General features: G+C 37.8%; 1 protein-coding gene and 1 non-coding gene across 2 annotated transcripts; both read left to right on the top strand.

Annotated features, from left to right (window-relative positions):
- Nucleotides 1-3,096: 3,096 nt before the first annotated feature.
- LOC130418545 (5S ribosomal RNA) lies at nt 3,097-3,215 on the top strand. Its single transcript, XR_008906354.1, has one exon. It is a non-coding gene; the product is annotated as a 5S ribosomal RNA (ribosomal RNA).
- A 2,499-nt stretch (nt 3,216-5,714) lies between these two features.
- sharpin (SHANK-associated RH domain interacting protein) lies at nt 5,715-18,621 on the top strand. The gene is made up of 9 exons (XM_056744236.1): nt 5,715-6,000; nt 6,334-6,508; nt 7,276-7,362; nt 11,057-11,198; nt 12,165-12,255; nt 12,338-12,656; nt 16,450-16,544; nt 16,785-16,895; nt 17,002-18,621. Exons 1-9 carry the CDS (start codon nt 5,833-5,835, stop codon nt 17,026-17,028), a joined length of 1,215 nt encoding a protein of 404 aa, XP_056600214.1. The 5' UTR covers nt 5,715-5,832; the 3' UTR covers nt 17,029-18,621.
- Nucleotides 18,622-19,059: the final 438 nt, after the last annotated feature.

The raw sequence follows: 19,059 nt of genomic DNA, 5'->3' as shown, positions 1-19,059 counted from the left end.
TTGTTATCACATATAACTAGACCCACTGTTATTATTTAAACGTTTGTGATCATTAATTTCAATCATTTTGGATAAATAATGATTTTTAGATGATGTTGCTATCATTAGATAATTTACAGTTTCCCATAGACTATAAGGCTATATATAAAATTATAGAATATTACGGCCACATAGGGAAAAAAAAGACAAGTCATAATATTGTAACCAGTTGTTTTAAAGGAGGACAGTTGTTAAAATGACAGATGTGGGGCATTTCGTAAAATTGTACTTCAGTATGGTTTCATAAAGAAAGACATGCTGATGTGCCAGAATATTAAGTATCACATTGTCATAAGTATCAAAACTGTAAAAAGAATATGTAGCTTTTCTGCAGAAAGAACCAGCCTCATAAATTTATGACTTTATCCTTTTTCCTCAGTGTGGCCCTAGTACTCTGTCATATAAACAAATACACATTCCATATAAACATAAAAACACAATGTGTAACATTATGTTCCTTTATTGAATAAGGACAAAACAAAGCAGGTAAACCATCAGCTCCTTTTGAAACTGAAGTCACAGTGACTCTACAAGATGGAAAGCACAGAATCAAAGCATATTATACAAAATGATACATATACATTCAAAGGTCTGTATATAACACACCCTGCATGTCTGCACACTAAAATAAATGCAGGACAAATCCATACACATCAACTGAACAGACAAATGAATGGATGCAGTAGCCTCCCTGCAGCCTTGTATTACACACAGTATACCGCACACACATCATAAGAGGCCAAATTCTTAAAAAAACGAACCCAAAAAAACCCAAATTCCTCTGCCACCGCAGGACATATTTAACCAAAATTGAAAGCACACATACTAACTAAAATAATTCAACACATATTGGTCCCTCAGCAGCCGACCACTGTCGTCATCAGGGAAGATTGCCGGATTGTCCCATTCCATGGCTGGTGGCACTCTGGGGGCCCTCTCCTTCCTCAGGCAGGCCACATTGGGGAGGACCGCACAAGCCACAGTAATATCACATGCCCTAACAGGGCTGACCCTTGATTTGTGAAGGCAGTGAGAGCGTGCCTTCAGGAGGCCAAAGGTCATTTCAACTCTGGCCCTGGTCCTGGCATGGGCATGGTTGTAGGCCTGCTGTGCTTCCTGGGGGTCTGTGAAAGGTGTCAGGAGAAAAGGCTGGCAGCAACACACCAGAGAATTCACCTAAATGACCTAGCAAAATAAGTATAGTTTAGACAAAAAATATAAACTTTAAGTAAATGTGTGCTTAAAACAAGCAAAAAAAATCTGTCAATATAATAAGAAAAATTATTTTGAAATAAGTTTACTTTTTCCATAAACACTTAATTTTAGAAAAGTTCTCTTGTTTCACTGGCAGATTTTTTTGCTTATTTTCCTAGGTAATTTTGCTCAAGAAAATATTTAAGATTTTTTTTTAGATATTTTTTTTTTTTAACTGAAAACAAGACAAAAATACTAAGTAAGAAAGACATTTTTGCAGTGCAGTGAGCAACCGACCTTGGGTCCTTTGAAAGGCACTATATAAATTAAAGTGATTATTATTATAGATCATCTATTTAATCAATTACATTTTATTTATATAGCACTTTTCACACTTGTTTCATTCTGTCAAAGCAGCTTTACATTAATAAAAGCAGGAGAAACACAAAAACATAAGAAACAGAGTACAACGGCTAAGATTAAACCGTACTGAGCGTGGTAACGTTAAATAATAATGTAAGGCTTTCGTAATAATTTATCATAGCTTTATACAGTGTGATGGAGTTACTTTACACAATTTCACTCATATCTGCGGTGCATTTCAATTAAAAATGTAACCGTTTCATAATTACAGTAGAACAGCGTTTTTGGAGATGTGAATTAAATATTTGAATTGTAATTGTGATGTTTCAGCGGAGCGGTGAGTGTGTAATTGTGCACTATTTACGCATTAAGGCGGTCTGCAATACTTTGCCACGCTTTTTCTCTTTGCTTTATCACTGTGGCGGTGTTGCCTTTCTTCTTAATTATATCTTTTACCTCCTCGTATGCCTCCATGAGGATTTGTGCTTCCGAAGGGGAAAAGTACGCGGCTCTAGTTGCCATGGTAAATCAGTTAATCTGTGATCTGTGGCGGGGTCTATTTGAGTGAGCCGTGAGCGCGCACCTATCCAGGATTGGTTTCACCTGGCTTAATGAATCCGTGTCTGCTCATCCTGGCTTGGTCTTTGTGCAACCAATTAAGCCTGGACGCACATGTTTTGGCTTCATTGAGCTCAGCTGTGTCATTTATCCCGGATGTCTTAATTCTACTTTCGTGCAACAGGCCTCTGGTCTTGACAACGTCCAGCTTGCGTTTTAAAAACATGTTTGCTTATAGGTGTCATATATGTAGCTTATTATTTATGACTAGTGAGATAGCTCCAGCTAATTTTTGTTCCACGTCGCCTCTCTCTTTAACTCTCCTTTTTGTTTGTTTCTTGGTTTTTCGGTATCAGAAAAGTAGATATAGAGACGCAACAAGAAAGGTGCATCGCAAAATAGATTTACAGTCTACTCTTAATTGTTTTTTAAAAGTACACGCAAAATTGCGAAGAGACAGGAACGTGCGACAAAAAAATGAAGTCTACAGGAGTTTGATGTAAGATTGTCTTTCAAGACTCTGTCTTTTCTTTAGCATAAATGCCAATTGTATAACACGGCAAGGATTTGCGAGTCGAGTCGACTCCTCCGGCCTGAGCAAAGTAAATCTTTACAAAAAATGATAGCGAGTCGAAAGGCGTACTTCAGACTAGGAAAAATGAACGGCAAGCGTAAAGCATTCGAGACACCATAGCCGTGTAAAATGAAAGGTTCGTTTGTAGGCGTCAGTCAGACTAATACTGAATTAGAAATATGCACGGACGGAATATGTGACGAATGAAAACGAAGGTAAAATATAAGTTTAATTTCCACTTGATATTAGGCCTGTCTTTAAGACAGTCCAAATACGAAACGGAGGCACGTGAGTTCTAAAGCGAACGGGTCAGAGAGAGCCGGCCGGGGGTTGAGCGCTATAAGAACCCGCTTTTAATATCGTCGTTCGCTTACGGCCATACCACCCTGAGAGCGCCCGATCTCGTCCGATCTCGGAAGCTAAGCAGGGTCGGGCCTGGTTAGTACTTGGATGGGAGACCGCCTGGGAATACCAGGTGCTGTAAGCTTTTGGTGTGGGCTTTCCTTCCATTGTCGACCAATGTCTCGTTCCCTTTTGATCGGGGTTCATGCTTCCGGTCAGTTTAAATGAGCAGCGTGCTAGACAGCGCATCTAGGCCGAACAGGCCTAAGGAGGTTAACTGTCAATTTAGTCCAATGCGCACACGTGCTACGCTTGTAAAAACTGAACTATTTGTGTGTGTGTGTGTGTGTGTGTGTGTGTGTGTGTTTGTTTGGTTATTTACTTACTTTTCTTAATAATTATCCCCTCTTACGTTGGCCTAAACCTCTTTGGTTGCATTCGTCATAAGCAGTGGTGTACTCCTAAAGAAAAAAGTGGTGTACTCTACTATACAACGATAACCCCGACCACACATGGCCAAAAGACAGGGTCAGTGTGTTTGTTTGATTTGTTTTTCTAGTAATACATGACAATTATTTCAGTTAAATATTTATGCATTATTCTTCACTTATGCTTTGAATATGAAGTTATAGAATTGGAAAAAAATAAGGTCTTTGCAATGACTTTAATGGGAACGAGGATGCATAGAAAATGTAAGGATTCTGACTTTAAACAGTAGGGCTATGTAAGTGCTTTGTTTCATTTCATCATGTGTCATTTAAAGAAAATTAGTATTAAAAGTTGTGACAGATACCAAAGTTTTGCGATGCACAGAATATCGTAAAGAGATAAAGCAGCGCAAGAGAACCCGTGAATTCAGTGTCAATGCCAGATGAGAGGAGCCCTTTAAACCAGCTTTGACTAAAAGTGATCAGTTTTATCAATATTAGCTGACGGCTTCAGCAGGACCCTTTCAGTCATTGATTGGATGAGCTCCTCAGAGGCGAGTTGTCAACACTGAAGATGATGCGCTTGGGGTGGTTGTCGGAGGTGGGGCCGCATGACATTTTGTGAATTTTCTAAAGAAGTGCACCAATTGTATGACTGATATGTGAATGCGATACGGTTAAAGGGAAAGCAACCACAAAAGCAGCTTGGAGACGTTAAGCTGGAGAACAAGTGGCCATACGCTAATATAGATCTTTAGAAGTCGTTATACGCAAACAGCACTTCGGAAAAAGTAAGCATACGGCGTATGTGTGCCTGCCCCAACTACACCACTGATCTGAACATCTGCTTGACGTCGCATGTTTGCTGTATCCTACCCGGTTAAAACGTTTTTAAAGTAACAAATAATTTTGCAGATGATGAAAGTAAATGTGTCTTGTGGAACGTTTTTCAGAAGAGATCAAGTGGTAGGGTAACAGGACTGAGTAAAAACCTGGATCGACATGACTACAAATGTGTAATATATTGAAAATAGGCTATTATAGATGTTTTGTGGATAAAATTAAGATGGAATATGGAATTACACAAAAATGCAAATAAAATGAAAGATTTTTGAAGGATTTAACCTTTATGTTTTATTTTAGGGTATAATAGAGAGTATAGGCAAACATTACAAATGCTATTCTGGGCAGTTTTTATTTAAAATTTGCAGTTAGCTCTCTGTTAAAAAAGCAGCAGAAGCTGGACAGGTAGGTTTTGAAGTATGGTAGCTGCCGGTTAGTGTTGGTTAAAGGTGATCCTAAGTAGCCTATTTCAACAGCTGTGTAAACCCAGTGATGTACTTCTGCACTGGATCATAAGCAACGCTTCAATCAAAGCCTGTTAGCCTGACATTGATTCGATTAAGCCAAGTTAAATAGGCAAACATGCCTTATAAAAAAGGAGATGAAGCCACCAGGCAGACATATTAGTATCCCCAACCACGAGAGGATTTCAATGACAATGAGTACTTAAAGCAAAATGAAAAGTATTATTTTTAGGAAATGTTGTGTTGGGTTGTTTTAGACCTTGGAACACATAAATAAATGTACATACAACTACCAAAATACTGAGAAATACAACCTAATATTTAAAAGAGAGCATAATGTTACTTCCAATTTTTTACTTTTTAGTCTTTACATTTTTATTACCTTTTTACTATTATGGATAGGAAATCATCAACTAAAATCATAAGATTCACCATAAAATCAATATATATATATTCCATTCCATTTTCTACCGCTTATCCGAACTACCTCGGGTCACGGGGAGCCTGTGCCTATCTCAGGAGTCATCGGGCATGATACACCCTGGATGGAGTGCCAACCCATCGCAGATATATATATATATATATATATATATTTAAATATATTAAGACATCTTTTGAAGTTTAAAATCACAACTATAACTACTTTTCTCTTTGACGTACAAAGAGAAAAATCACCCCCCAAAATCTTAGAATGGTAACATTCAAAAAAAAAATTGTATCATATAAACTGCGATTGCGATTTTATATGATGCTTGCAAGTAGCTATAATCTAAGCAAATGCATTAAACACGTTTTATACGTAAACCATAGACCGTATAAAATGACATTTACTTATTGAAATATGTATTTTGTTTTTCTCTGTATACGTTCGGAACTGTGTATTACAGTAATAACAAGGGGGCAGTAAATACCAGACGGACCTCTTCCTGTTTTGAAACGAGCTGCCCGTCACTCGTGATGATGATGATGATGATGATGATGTTAACGGTTTTTATTATTGAGCTGTACTGATCGCCCTGCTGAAAGCATGTCTGTGAGCTCGGGCTGCAGTACGGTCCTGATGTCGGTGCGCGTGTCCGTTCGGCCGCTACGCGTGGGCTCCGACTCTCTGCGGCTGCAGCTCAGCATGAACGCGAGCCGCGCGGGACACTTCACGCTCACGCTCAGACACACCGACCGTGGAGGACGCAGCGTGGTACATCAGCATCATTCACACCTCCATCACCTTTATCAGATCATAACTGTCTGTCAGCCTGTCATGTCCTGTTTGTTCCTACAGTTCATTAACCGTACTGTAAAGTACCCGCAAGTAAACATCTAGCGCACTAATTTCTAAAAAGGCATTTTTGCTAAGCTAGAAGGTTGACATCTCATTGTGTTCATCTCAGAGTTGTCAAGGGGTATAAGACTGTAATATATCTATAGAAAACCTAATAGTGTTCATATACATAGAATAGACTGAATGGACCTGTTTTGTAAATAACATAAGATTGTTGATGTTTAGGATAAGCTATTCTCTCTCTTTCAGTCTCTAGCAGAATTTGATCTGCGCTCGGTGAAGTATGAGGTCACATCGGCTCGATGTCATGAACTGCGTCTCAGCAAACCACCCCACGACAGCCTCACATTTACCTTCCGCAGCGAGCAGGAGGCTCAGGAGTGGGCCACTGTCATGATGTCTTCACTGCGAGAGGCACACAGAGGTCTGCTGCCACTTTCCTTTGTCCGATACCAGGCAGTTCTTCTCTTGTAAATGAGTATTTGCCACAGTGTTAAGTTTTAAGCAGGCAGACAGTGGAGTGTTAGAGTAAAGCTCCGGTAGGAAGAAGCTTATTTATTTAGAGAATTGAAAGCATTACCAACAGTTAAACCTTTCCATACGGCAGTGACCGTGTGTCATTTAGATTGATTCCTAGTGACGAGCTACACTTGCCATTGACTACCATTAAGAATTGACAAGATGATAATGATGATGTTGATTTAAGGCTGTAGTTTTCAAAGTTGGAATGGGATCAGTGCTTAAACAATAAATGTTGGATCTAAGGCACAATATATCCCAAAACCACTTGTGCAGTGACATATATTTTGAGTATCCGTCTAAATACATTAATCTTCAACCATGTATGAATTCAGAGAAACACTTTCACATACCTTTTCATAGTCACCCATCAATGGAGTCAGGAAGAAATCTTAATCTTTGTGTATTGTCGCTGTCCCACATTACGAAACCTCGGATGTCCAGATTTGCTGTTTTTTGGAAAATTTAAGAAACATTGTACTTTTTTAATGATTAAATACTTTGGCATCAAAGTTGACAAGCAGTTTTGTATACATTTTTTGATATTTGCAAAACTCAGTGACAAACATTTAGAGCGAATAGTAATTATGATTCATGGCAAAAAATATTCCAGGTTTTGGAAAAATGCTAATGACCAAATAACCTTTTTATTTATTCTTTTGTGTCTAAAAGTTGCCAACATTTCACATCTCTCACATGATGGACTGCAGTATGTGAAGTGTGAAGACAAAAGCTCTACCTTTTCAATGTCAACTAAAGGTACAAGTTTTCTAATGGAAGTGCCGGCTTGATTTCAGCTTGCTTTTACTTGATCATATATTTATTAGCAATTTCAATCCAGTTTTTGACTAATTTACCACAGTTTGAATGATTTACAATGGCTGTAGTTTGAATTGACACCTGTTCGTTTGCAACACGTTTTTCCTTACTAGAGTGCCCTTTGTGTACCGTTGTTGTGTCACTTGTGTATCTGTATCAGTGTGGTAATCTATATTATATTATTAAAATTAGGGGTGCTCCGATCAGGGTTTTTTGAGCCGATCCTCGATCACTGAAAGCTGTATTGGCCGATACCGATCACCGATTATAGGAACTATTTGAAGCTTTCTGAGTACCAAAAGAGAAAGTGTGATGAATTAACTAATGAATATTAGTAAGTAACATATTTGGTAACACTTTCCTTGAAGCATTTATGTATAATGCATTATAAAGATTTATTAAAGGGTAGAATGCATTATTAATATTCATAGTGTGTGTTGTAATTAGTGTTGGGCTTAACGCCGTTAACGCAGTGAGACTCTTATCGCGCGATAAAAAAAATGTCGCCGTTAATCTTTTCTCAAAGTTAGGTTGGGAGCTGGGTCTATACTTCGCAAGCTATGATGACTTTCACCTTGATATTTTAGCGCGGATGTATACCAGCTTAACTGCACTGTACGGGGCGAGAACGAGATTTTTCAACTCGCGTCATTCGCGGAAGCAGAAGCCGCCTCATCATCTCATAACCAGGGCTTCATTCGCGTCCTTAGCGCCGCCTCATCATCTCTTAACCAGGGCTTCATTCGCGCGATTCGCGCCGCAAGTAGGTCTATTGGCTCTTTGCATTAACATATAAATCACTCGCGCTTGACACGCCATTCGCGTTTGGTCTGAACACAACATAACGTTACTGTGAAATTACCGCATCAAACGTGACGTGCTAACATGGATGCAGCTATGAAGCCGCCGGGTTTGCTTCAGGGAATATTAATTTTTAAGAAGCTTCCCAATAGAAACATCGACAAGACTAAGGTTGTTTGCACCTTGTGCAATGCGGAATTGGTTTAAAAAAAACACTTTCTCTCAACAGGTAGTGGTCTAGCTTTAGTTGAAACCAGTAACTTTGTATTGAGATCTAATGTATTATGGCTCCTGTATGACATATCGCTTGTTGCTCCCTCACTCTTTGTAAATCGCTTTGGATAAAAGCGTCTGCTAAATGACTAAATGTAAATGTACTGTAGGAGCTCTTCCAGTCTCAAGTACCACCTAAACGGAAATCATCCCTGAGCTAATGTGGAAGTAAACACAAGTTCATCTTATTGAACATAATTTAATTTTCATCACCAATTATCATAGTAGAACAGCTTTCTCAAGCAGTTTGTGATGCATTTTGGAAACAGGAGATGAGCCCCTGGTCTAATGCGCCACCTGGCTTGAGAAACCCGTTCTCAAAGACTTACTTTTAGTCATTATTTGGGTAGCACACATATTCTGAATGCCTTCGGCAGAATTCAAATGAGCCATTTTAATCTAGATTAATCTAGATTAATCTTGGAATTAATCTAGATTAAAAAAATTAATCTATGCCCACCACTAGTTGTAATGCATTATATGTAGTTGTAAATAATTATAACCAATTTAAAATGTGTCGTGTTACATTTAATTGCTTAGTGTTATAATGAATTAACTGTAATAACAACTATCTATTAGACATTACAATGCATTAAAATGTGCATTACACTGCTTGAAAACTACTTTTTTAATGCATTAAACATACATGCTTCAAGGAAAGTGTTACCACATATTTTCATAAAACATAGCAGCATGTGACATGAGTCCCAGAAAGCCTTTGTCTTCCACAATATAAAGTGGCCATGATCAAAGCAAATTTATTACACTATTTTATCTGATAATCTGATATTTCTTTATGCTTCTTACAGTCCTTGCAGTAGGGTTGATGCTTTAAAAAATGTCTCTGTTACTGACAGCTGAGGAGAGGTTGTGCTAGACTTAGACTTTTCATTTATTATTCAATGTTTCAGTTGTCGGACATAAAATAACAATCTAATTACAAGCAAATGTTTATGTTCTTATGTCCATACAATAACAATGACAGGTGCCTGTAAAAGGTGTTTTGTACTCACAAGAAAGCTGTGGTTTGGTCATATGTGACCCTGGATCACGAAACCAGTCTTAAGGAGCACGGGAATATTTTTAGTTAGTCGAAAATACATTGTATGGGTCAAAATGATTGAATTTTCTCATGTTCCATTAAGATATTTTGTAAATTCAATATATTAAATATATCAAAACTTTATTTTTGTGAGTGGATGGCCATTAACAGGGCCTTTTATGAACAACTTCAAAGGCAATTTTCTCAATATTTTGAATATTTTGCACCCTCAGATTCCAGAGTTGTAAACGGTTATATCTCCGCCAGATATGATCATATCATGACAATTTATACATCAATAGAAAGCTTAATTATTCAGCTTTCAAATTATGTAAAACATTTATTTTCCAAAAATGTACCAATAAGACTGCTTTTGTTGTCCGGTTTCACATATATGTGCTGCTTCACTGAACAGAGAAAACGCAGTTCGAGATATTTTTCCACTCCCTGAAAGCTATTATTGATACAAAAAGACGCTATTTTATGAAGTAAAAACTCTGTAAAGACGGCACCACATCGCGCCTGTGTGTATGCGGGGAGTGATGGATGCATCTCGAGTCTCTGTTGACCACATGCGCGTTTAGCAAAACTGAGCAGACATTTGAGAGTAAGATCATGAATAGAAACACACGTCCCTTCGCGATAGTCTACCTCCTTCCGCTCACAATCACGTTCTTCACGATCACGTTCTAATGACACGAAATGATAAAAAGGGGAATTACAAATCGCCTTTATTGTAGTGCGTCAAAATGACGATTAACTTTAGATATTTCTATCACTGGTAGAACAAATGAATCTTTGGTTGACGCGATCTCTGCATCTGAGTGGCGCTCGAGCTGCTGAACTGCCGCTCACTTTGCGCGAGGCTAACTTTGAAAACTACTCGCACTCCTTTACGTGACTAACCCTCAAACGTCTAAAGAGGTTGTTGGTGTAAAAATGTTTTGGGTGCTTCTCGCATCGTGGAATTCACATAGTACACACGTATCAGATTGATAAAGCATTGTCTATTTCACACACCTTGTAGAATTGCCAGACCGGTGAAGCCATTTTCATATCGCGTAAAATAAATGTCTCGTCAATTTTGCGTCATCTGATCGGCTTTTCTGGATCGGCCTTTTTAGAGACCGCCGATCATACTTCCCAAAGTGATTATCGGCCGATTATGATCGGCCACCGATCAATCGGAGCACCTCTAATTAAAATATATATTGGTCTATTAACACCATTGAAATATAGCATGACAAATTGGGTTCTTGGTGATATTGATATTATGATCTGAATATTTTTTTTTTTGCCTTTGAGGCCTTTTTTTGTTTTGGAGGAAAAGCTTCAAATTCAGAGCGGTTAAATCCTAAAAATGGGATGAATTCAGTTTTTTACATCAGTGTACCATGTCTGGAGCATGTATGTTGCAAATCCAACACGTAAAAAAAAAATCAAATAAACAACTTATTTAATATACAGACCTTATTTTACATGCAGCTTTTTTACATGCATCTCTTTTGTCTTCCATAGAGGAGTTGTGTATAGAGCTATCCCAAGCAATAGAGGCTGGTGATACTCGTGCAGCGATGCGGTACGCCTCAGATCTGGCTCAGCATCAAATAGCACTGACTATCCAGCCATCGCAGAGGGATGCGGAGGAAGGCGAGATAAGGTACGTGCGTATAACGAAAACTATGTTTCGTCATTTGGGTAGTTAACATGACATTTTTGTCTTTCTATGTGACATGCAACACTTCATCTAACACAATTTATTTTTGTACTTAAATTTTTTTATTGGTCTGCAGAATAGTTTCCGTTATTTGAGCAAAAAGTTGCAACTCCCCTTTCTCCCCCTCCACTCCTGTCCTGGAGGACGTGTTTCCTGTTTAGTTCCAACTCCAATCAAATTCACCTTACCAAGTCTTCAGCATTGCTTTGGGCACTTTGTTTTCTGCGATACGGCAATGGCGCCGCCATTACAGTGAAAGTTAACAGAGGTGTAAATGGTATTGTTCTTTTTATCCAGAAAAACGGCAGCTTTACCATTCACTTGTATGTGTCTATAGGGTAGTCAGGACTGTAAGGGCAGCACCGTGATTTGTGTATTTATAACGTTCAGGATCACTTAAAAATGAGGGTGGTTGTTTGTTTGACAGAAATGGAATATAATATACAAAAATATGTTTTCAGAGCTCAAGAAAGACCTTACAAAATTAAGTGTTATGTTTTTATTACCTTAGAATGAGGTATTTATATCTACATATACACCACGGGTCCCCTTACATTTAATTCAGCATGTTGTTTCTGCAGTAGCTCTAAATTGACAAACTGCTCTACAGAGCGCATTTCCTAAATACGTTATCTGCTTCAGCGAAGAAGTGAAAACGTGACGACATCTTAGCATTGTGTCAGCCACCGTAGTGCTTGGAAAGGGAGATGGAAGCATGATGGAGCGGGCCTTTGGTTGCAATTCGCAATCTTACCACTAAATGCCACCAAATTCAAGGCATCCATCAAGGACCAGTTCTTTGAAGAATGTCCGATTTTTTAGGGATTTTAATATTAAATATTTTATGTTTTTTGTCATAATGTATCTATGTTATTATGCCGACTGACCTTCTGCTGTTTGTATATTCAGTTTAGCTGTTGTAGTAGAGGATACAACGTCATCTTGTTGTGTCACTGTTAAAATCCTTCCCCATATGACTGTTTCCTCTATGAAGCAGCAGGTAAAAAGATCACGCTTCATGAATTAAGCTTTTCTGGTTGCTGTCCTTCTGTTTTTCTTTAGTTATACAATTTCCCTTGCAGATGTTTCTTGAGTATGGCTTTCACCCCAAGGTGCAGCGCTGGGTGATCGGACAGTGTCTGTGTACTGACGTCCGTTCCTTAGCGTCGTATGGCATCTGTAGAGATGGTGACACAGCATTCCTCTACCTTCTGTCTGCCCGTCACGCCTGTCTCAGTCAACAGCAGTGCCAGCAGGAGCAAGAGAACGCCGCCCTAATGTTGACACCGGCACCAAACCCCACACCTGCCCTCACGACAGCCAGCAGCAGCAGCAGCCCTGCTAGCCATGACTGGAGAGGATACAGCACGCTACCTCCTCGATTTACTCACAGCAGCTCAGGTGAGCTCACTAGTCTCACAATCTCGCATCTTTCTTCCTTTTTGTTCAGTATATATACAGTATATATACATTGCAGAAAAAATTAAGAGACCATTGCATTTCAGATCAGCATTTCTCTTAATTATTTCCGCAGTTGTATGTATAGATAAATTCTCTCGCCTCTTGTTATCATCCTGCGTCTGCCTCTTGGCTGCCAGGGAGGTTAAGTATGACAGTATTTATTGATTTTAAGACAACAATGTCACATTTTCTTAAAGGCGTTTTATGACAGGATTTCTTGTTTTGCTTTTGATTTAGTGTGTTATATAACTGTTTGTGCAAATAAAGTACGGTGGCCGTAAGGTGCAAAACAAAACAACTAATTGCAAAACTAAATACAAATCTGAAAGCGAAATAAAAACATTAATAATAATTAGTGGTGGGCATAGATTAATTTTTTTAATCTAGATTAATCTAGATTAATTCCAAGATTAATCTAGATTAATCTAGATTAAAATGGCTCATTTGAATTCTGCCGAAGGCATTCAGAATATGTGTGCTACCCAAATAATGACTAAAAGTAAGTCTTTGAGAACGGGTTTCTCAAGCCAGGTGGCGCATTAGACCAGGGGCTCATCTCCTGTTTCCAAAATGCATCACAAACTGCTTGAGAAAGCTGTTCTACTATGATAATTGGTGATGAAAATTAAATTATGTTCAATAAGATGAACTTGTGTTTACTTCCACATTAGCTCAGGGATGATTTCCGTTTAGGTGGTACTTGAGACTGGAAGAGCTCCTACAGTACATTTACATTTAGTCATTTAGCAGACGCTTTTATCCAAAGCGACTTACAAAGAGTGAGGGAGCAACAAGCGATATGTCATACAGGAGCCATAATACATTAGATCTCAATACAAAGTTACTGGTTTCAACTAAAGCTAGACCACTACCTGTTGAGAGAAAGTGTTTTTTTTAAACCAATTCCGCATTGCACAAGGTGCAAACAACCTTAGTCTTGTCGATGTTTCTATTGGGAAGTTTCTTAAAAATTAATATTCCCTGAAGCAAACCCGGCGGCTTCATAGCTGCATCCATGTTAGCACGTCACGTTTGATGCGGTAATTTCACAGTAACGTTATGTTGTGTTCAGACCAAACGCGAATGGCGCGTCAAGCGCGAGTGATTTATATGTTAATGCAAAGAGCCAATAGACCTACTTGCTGCGCGAATCGCGCGAATGAAGCCCTGGTTATGAGATGATGAGGCGGCTTCTGCTTCCGCGAATGATGCGAATCACGCGAGTTGAAAAATCTCGTTCTCGCCCCGTACAGTGAAGTTAAGCTGGTATACATCCGCGCTAAAATATCAAGGTGAAAGTCATCATAGCTTGCGTTGTATAGACCAAGCTCCCAACCCAACTTTGAGAATAGATTAACGGCGACATTTTTTTTATCGCGCGATAAGAGTCTACGCCGTTAACGGCCCACCACTAATAATAATAAATAAAAGAACAACGCAATATCAACAATAACAAAATAAGAGACCATAAAACACAACAACAGTTCCAGAAACAATATAACAAGTCAAAAACCACAACTACAAATCATTAAAACTGTAAAAGGTAGGTATTTTGTTTGAATGTGATAGTGCGCCAAAACGTTGCTTGCTGATCTTTGATTGGCCAATCAGTGGAAGGGAGCGTTTCATAAAACCCACATGCGGAAAACAAGTTTTCAAGCTGTTTTTTACCGGTGAAAATCAACTTGAATTCTCGTTTTTCCATTTCCGTTTTCTCACTCCCGTTTGTTCAATTTCAAACCGAAAAACAAATGACCAAAAGATACACAGACTGTTATCAAACTTGTTATTTTGTTTCCTGAATTGTCGTTGTGGTTTCTGACTTGTTATTTTGTTTCTGGAATTGTTGTTGTGTTTTATGCTTTGTTATTTAGTTTCAGTCACGCCACACATTTTTACGTCAGTATCAGTGTTAATTACGTTGACAAAAACTAAGAAGAAAAGTAATCGTTAACGACATGTTTTCACTGACGAAAAAAGGACGATAACTAAATAAAACTGAATGCATTAACAAGAAATGCCTGTTTACTTATCATCTAACACAAGCTGCTGCATAATGTGAAATGCCACAAAGTCAGCCAAAAGAAAAACCAGCGCTGCCTTCTACTCATTAGTGAAGTAATGATGTGAGTTAAACTGTAAATTCGATCAAAATATGTAACATGTTTACATGACTAAAGAAATCTAATGCAATTTATGACTTTTTGAAAGCTATTCCTCATCAACTACTGTTTAAAGCAAAGACAGTGCAGGCAGCTATTTTCTTCAAAGAGGCATGCCATGAGCCAATAGCGTTTGAGTGTGAGAGCATTCATTGGTTGAATGAACTGAATGAATACGCCCTACGTAACGAGTCATTTGAGTCAAATGGGTTTGAATGAACTGGAACATGTCGTTCATGGTCTAATGTTCTGTGTTCCAAAAATGCATATCTATTTGCTGATTTTTTTCTGAAAAATAAAATTAAAGACCTGGTTTAATTTCGTTCTAAGGTGAAATAAATGATATCAAAACAGTTGAATCTTTGTATGGAACATTTAATTACACCAAGTAAATGATTTACATCCAAGCATTTGGCAAACGCTTTTATTCAAAGCAACTTACATTGCATTATCCTATACATTTGTTTCTGCAATTCTTTGGGATCGAACCCATTACCTGGGCATTGTTAATGCCATGCTCTTACAACTGAGCCAAAGGAAAGCTAATCCATTTTGATTTTAGGAGACTAAATATAATCTATATTTATTTTACTAAAATGTTTTTCATTTTTCGTAGACTAAAACTAGACTAAAACTAAAACGATGGTGTTGAGTAAAATGTGACTTAATCTAAATTGCATTTACGTCAAAAGACTATGACTAGAACTAAATCAAAACTTGCTGTCAAAATTAACAAATGTCAGTATGTAGTCATGTTTGCATGATGCCGCCCAAATATTCAGTCATCACAGCCATGGTGCTGCAGCCGCCATGTCACAGCAGAAATGCATGAGACGAAATAAAAACATACCTCTGTAAAGCGTCCTTCTGGTTACATTATCCCAACTAGATGCTGGTTTTACTCTTTATGCACTCATGTTCTTGTATTTATGCTATATATTATTATCGGTCCGATGCGAATCCACTCCAAGTGGGTAGCAAGGCAAACTGACCCATGAGAGGTGCGCCCTCTAGGCTTTCACACACTCTCCAGCCTCCGCTACGCCTGCATATGCGGTTTTGATCCGCTGGTTTCATGATTTAATCAGACACTGCAGGTATTAGCATACTGCTTTTTCAACTGTTGTGACGTGAAACGTCTCCGAGTGAGAGGGGAGAATAACTGACAATCGGCCTCGTCCTGGATGGTTGCTGTTATGGAAAAGGGCTTCACATTTCTTCATACGTATGAGGTATTCGGCGAATCACAACGCACTGATCAACTGGCCAATCAGAGCACACTGAGCTTTCAGAGCGATGAGTGTTGTAAAAATCGTACGCATTTTAGAACCTTAAAAACAAATAAACTCATTGTATTGCACCAAAAACCCAAGTTAAAATTGTTCATATGCCCCCTTTAATGAGAGAGAGTAATACTAAATTGTAAATAAAGCTGAATCGGACAGTAAGTTCAAAAGTATGACAGTACAGTAAGTGAATTGTAATCGTTAATGATTCTGATTAGATTATTAGCAATAATTGCATCTGGTCATAGTCAGGACTTGATATATTGTGGTTGTCTGCTTGAGCAGGTGGTACTGGCACAGAGAAACCTAACGTCAATGACATCATTAACCTTGATATTTTGCAACTCGGAGGGTCCAAACTGAAATCCAGTAACACACAGGTAATAATTACATAATCTGACAGACATTTACCGTTTAAGTACATTGCTAATGTTTACAAGGCTTAATTATTTACAATCCTGATGGTTTAGAAATGTGTTGGTCCCAGATATACTTTGCAGAATTACAAGGTTGTAATAACTCTAGTTTTGAATAAACTTTATAACTTATATTTATGTAATGTAGTTTAATTGCTTAGCTAATAGTGGGATTTGTTTCTCTCTCTCTGTCTCTCTCTTTAGTTGGGGTGGTCCTGCCCTTCCTGTACATTCATAAATAAATCCACAAGACCAGGCTGTGAAATCTGTAGCACAGATCGACCCAACCCTCCAAATCACTGTAGCATTCACCAGGTTCATGCGCCCCAATCTGAATTATCATCATCATCATATCTTCATTGACTGTGCTGGTGTCAGAAACATGCATGTGTTCTAATGTGTGTTTTTGTTTTGTTTTTAGGAAAAAGTAAGAAGATCTGACAAGTGAAACTGGGTTGCAAATACAGACGTATATGAACAAAACATTACAGACACCAAAATTCTAAACTGTCATTTGTATGTATGTGTGGGTTATTTTTCAACAAAGCTGTAACTCTAGTAGTGGCTACATAGCTTAAAATAAAAAAAATATTCATAATTTATTCACCTTCATGTAGTTGAAAACCTGAATAATAGCACTCTCTTCTGTAGATCACAAAGGAAGATATTTTGAGAATTGTTTCAGTTTTTTGTGTCCATACAGTGGAAGTCAATGGGGTCCAATGTTATTGTGTTAACAATGTTCTTCAAAAACAATCTTCATTTTGTGTTCTGCAGAAGAAAGAAATGTATACAGATTTAGAATGACACGAGGGTGAATAAATTGCGAAAGAATTTCCATGCTTGGGTGAACTATTCCTTTAGTAAACTTGGTTTTCCAGATAGCCTGGAGTTGGAGTTAAAAACGTTGAAACAGTGTAGCTTCAACATACAACATACAGCGGTTTGAATTTTACCCAGACTGCCTGGCCAAAAATAAAGTCGTGCCCTTTAATATTTTGTATATTTAACTTTGGCTACGACAGACATTTGTCATGCAATCTATCAACAACCTTGCCATGTGCAGCATTTTTCGACAAGATCTTATATTTATGACATACGAGTCAAAGCGAATCGACCAAGTCTTCACCAGGACATCCCAAAGACTATCACTGGGGTTCAGGTCATGTTGGTTTTCTTAGCTTGATTTGGGTTTTATAGTGATCATTTCAATCTAAATGAAATGACTCTTTTCTTGGCCAGGCAAGTGTATTTTTGATATCTGTCTTGCAAGAAAGAAGATTTACAGTGTAAATGCAGCTCGATATGTAAAAAACCAAAACACTCTAAAATCTTTCCACCTATTTTATCTTTAGAACAGAACCCAAGTCTTTGAATCATGACTACTGCTATAACTTGAAATTGCTCACATTAATTTGATGAGGTAATTTAAAAACTGTATTTTGCCATGACTTATCACATCATTTTTTGACAGTAAAGTCATGTTTTTACTTGACATTTTAGGATGTACAGTATCAATCGACAAATATGCTTTCAATATATCCGGGTTTGGTTAAGTTCACTGGTGTCTGTGGGTGCTTCGGTTTTAAATGTGATCTTTATACATTGTGCACCCAAACATTGTAACAAGGCCAACACATGGTTGGTCGTTCAAAAGTGTAATGTTCATTAATGCATGTGATGTCTTTTTTTTGACAAAAGTACTCTAACTGACTTAACATTGAAGCCTTTGTTTATGTTTGTAACATAGCTTTATTCAGACACAGGGTAATGAAGTGCATTTATTTTTATATATAGCTTATTTAATGATATCTATGGTTTTAATATGGTTGCATATTAATTGTGAAATGAATTCAGTGTTTATTGTAAACTGTTGTGAGAGACTTGCCAGTGTACATGCATTTCACCATGGCATCGCTGTAAATAAATGGAAATGGAAGAAATTGATAGAAAAATGGTTATTCACACATTCTATTGGCATAATGTTAAGTGATATATTATACAATTGTCCAGCCGACAAGTAAACAATGAAACATTGAAAGCTTGTTATTTGTTCTATCTATTAAATAATGATCTGTCAATTTAATCTGAAAAATTTGAAAATGATGCCACCCGAATATCGTATTGTCACTCATTCTGGCCAGGCTATAGGACCTATTCACAGCTTTGTAATCTTTAGTTTTGTTTGAAGATTTGTGTGAAATTGAAGACAGAATGTAAAGATGAAAGACTTTCTTGACTTTGAAGAGATTTACTGAACGTATTGTTATTTCAAACCTATTTGATTTTCTTCTGCAGAACACAAAAGAAGGTATTTTAAAGATGTTGCTAACCGAACAAGGCCTGGACCTATTTGTTTATCCTGCTACCGACATTCTTTAAAATATCTTCTTTTGTGTTATGCAGATGAGCAAAGGTATGAAGATAATTATTGACTGGTTTCTGTTTAGCTTCAGTGATCATTAAAGACTAACTCTGG

Source organism: Triplophysa dalaica, chromosome 3 (genome assembly GCF_015846415.1).
Source record: "Triplophysa dalaica isolate WHDGS20190420 chromosome 3, ASM1584641v1, whole genome shotgun sequence".
Taxonomy (NCBI): Eukaryota; Metazoa; Chordata; class Actinopteri; order Cypriniformes; family Nemacheilidae; genus Triplophysa; species Triplophysa dalaica.
Note: the sequence above shows the minus strand (reverse complement) of the source record. Positions and strands in the feature narration are given on the sequence as shown.

Coding starts and splice junctions, on each gene's coding strand:
- sharpin (XM_056744236.1), top strand. CDS start 5,833: ATGTCTGTGAGCTCGGGCTGCAGTACGGTCCTGATGTCGGTGCGCGTG. Junction 6,001..6,333: donor ACCGTGGAGGACGCAGCGTG/GTACATCAGCAT, acceptor TCTCTCTTTCAG/TCTCTAGCAGAATTTGATCT. Junction 12,657..16,449: donor ATTTACTCACAGCAGCTCAG/GTGAGCTCACTA, acceptor CTGCTTGAGCAG/GTGGTACTGGCACAGAGAAA.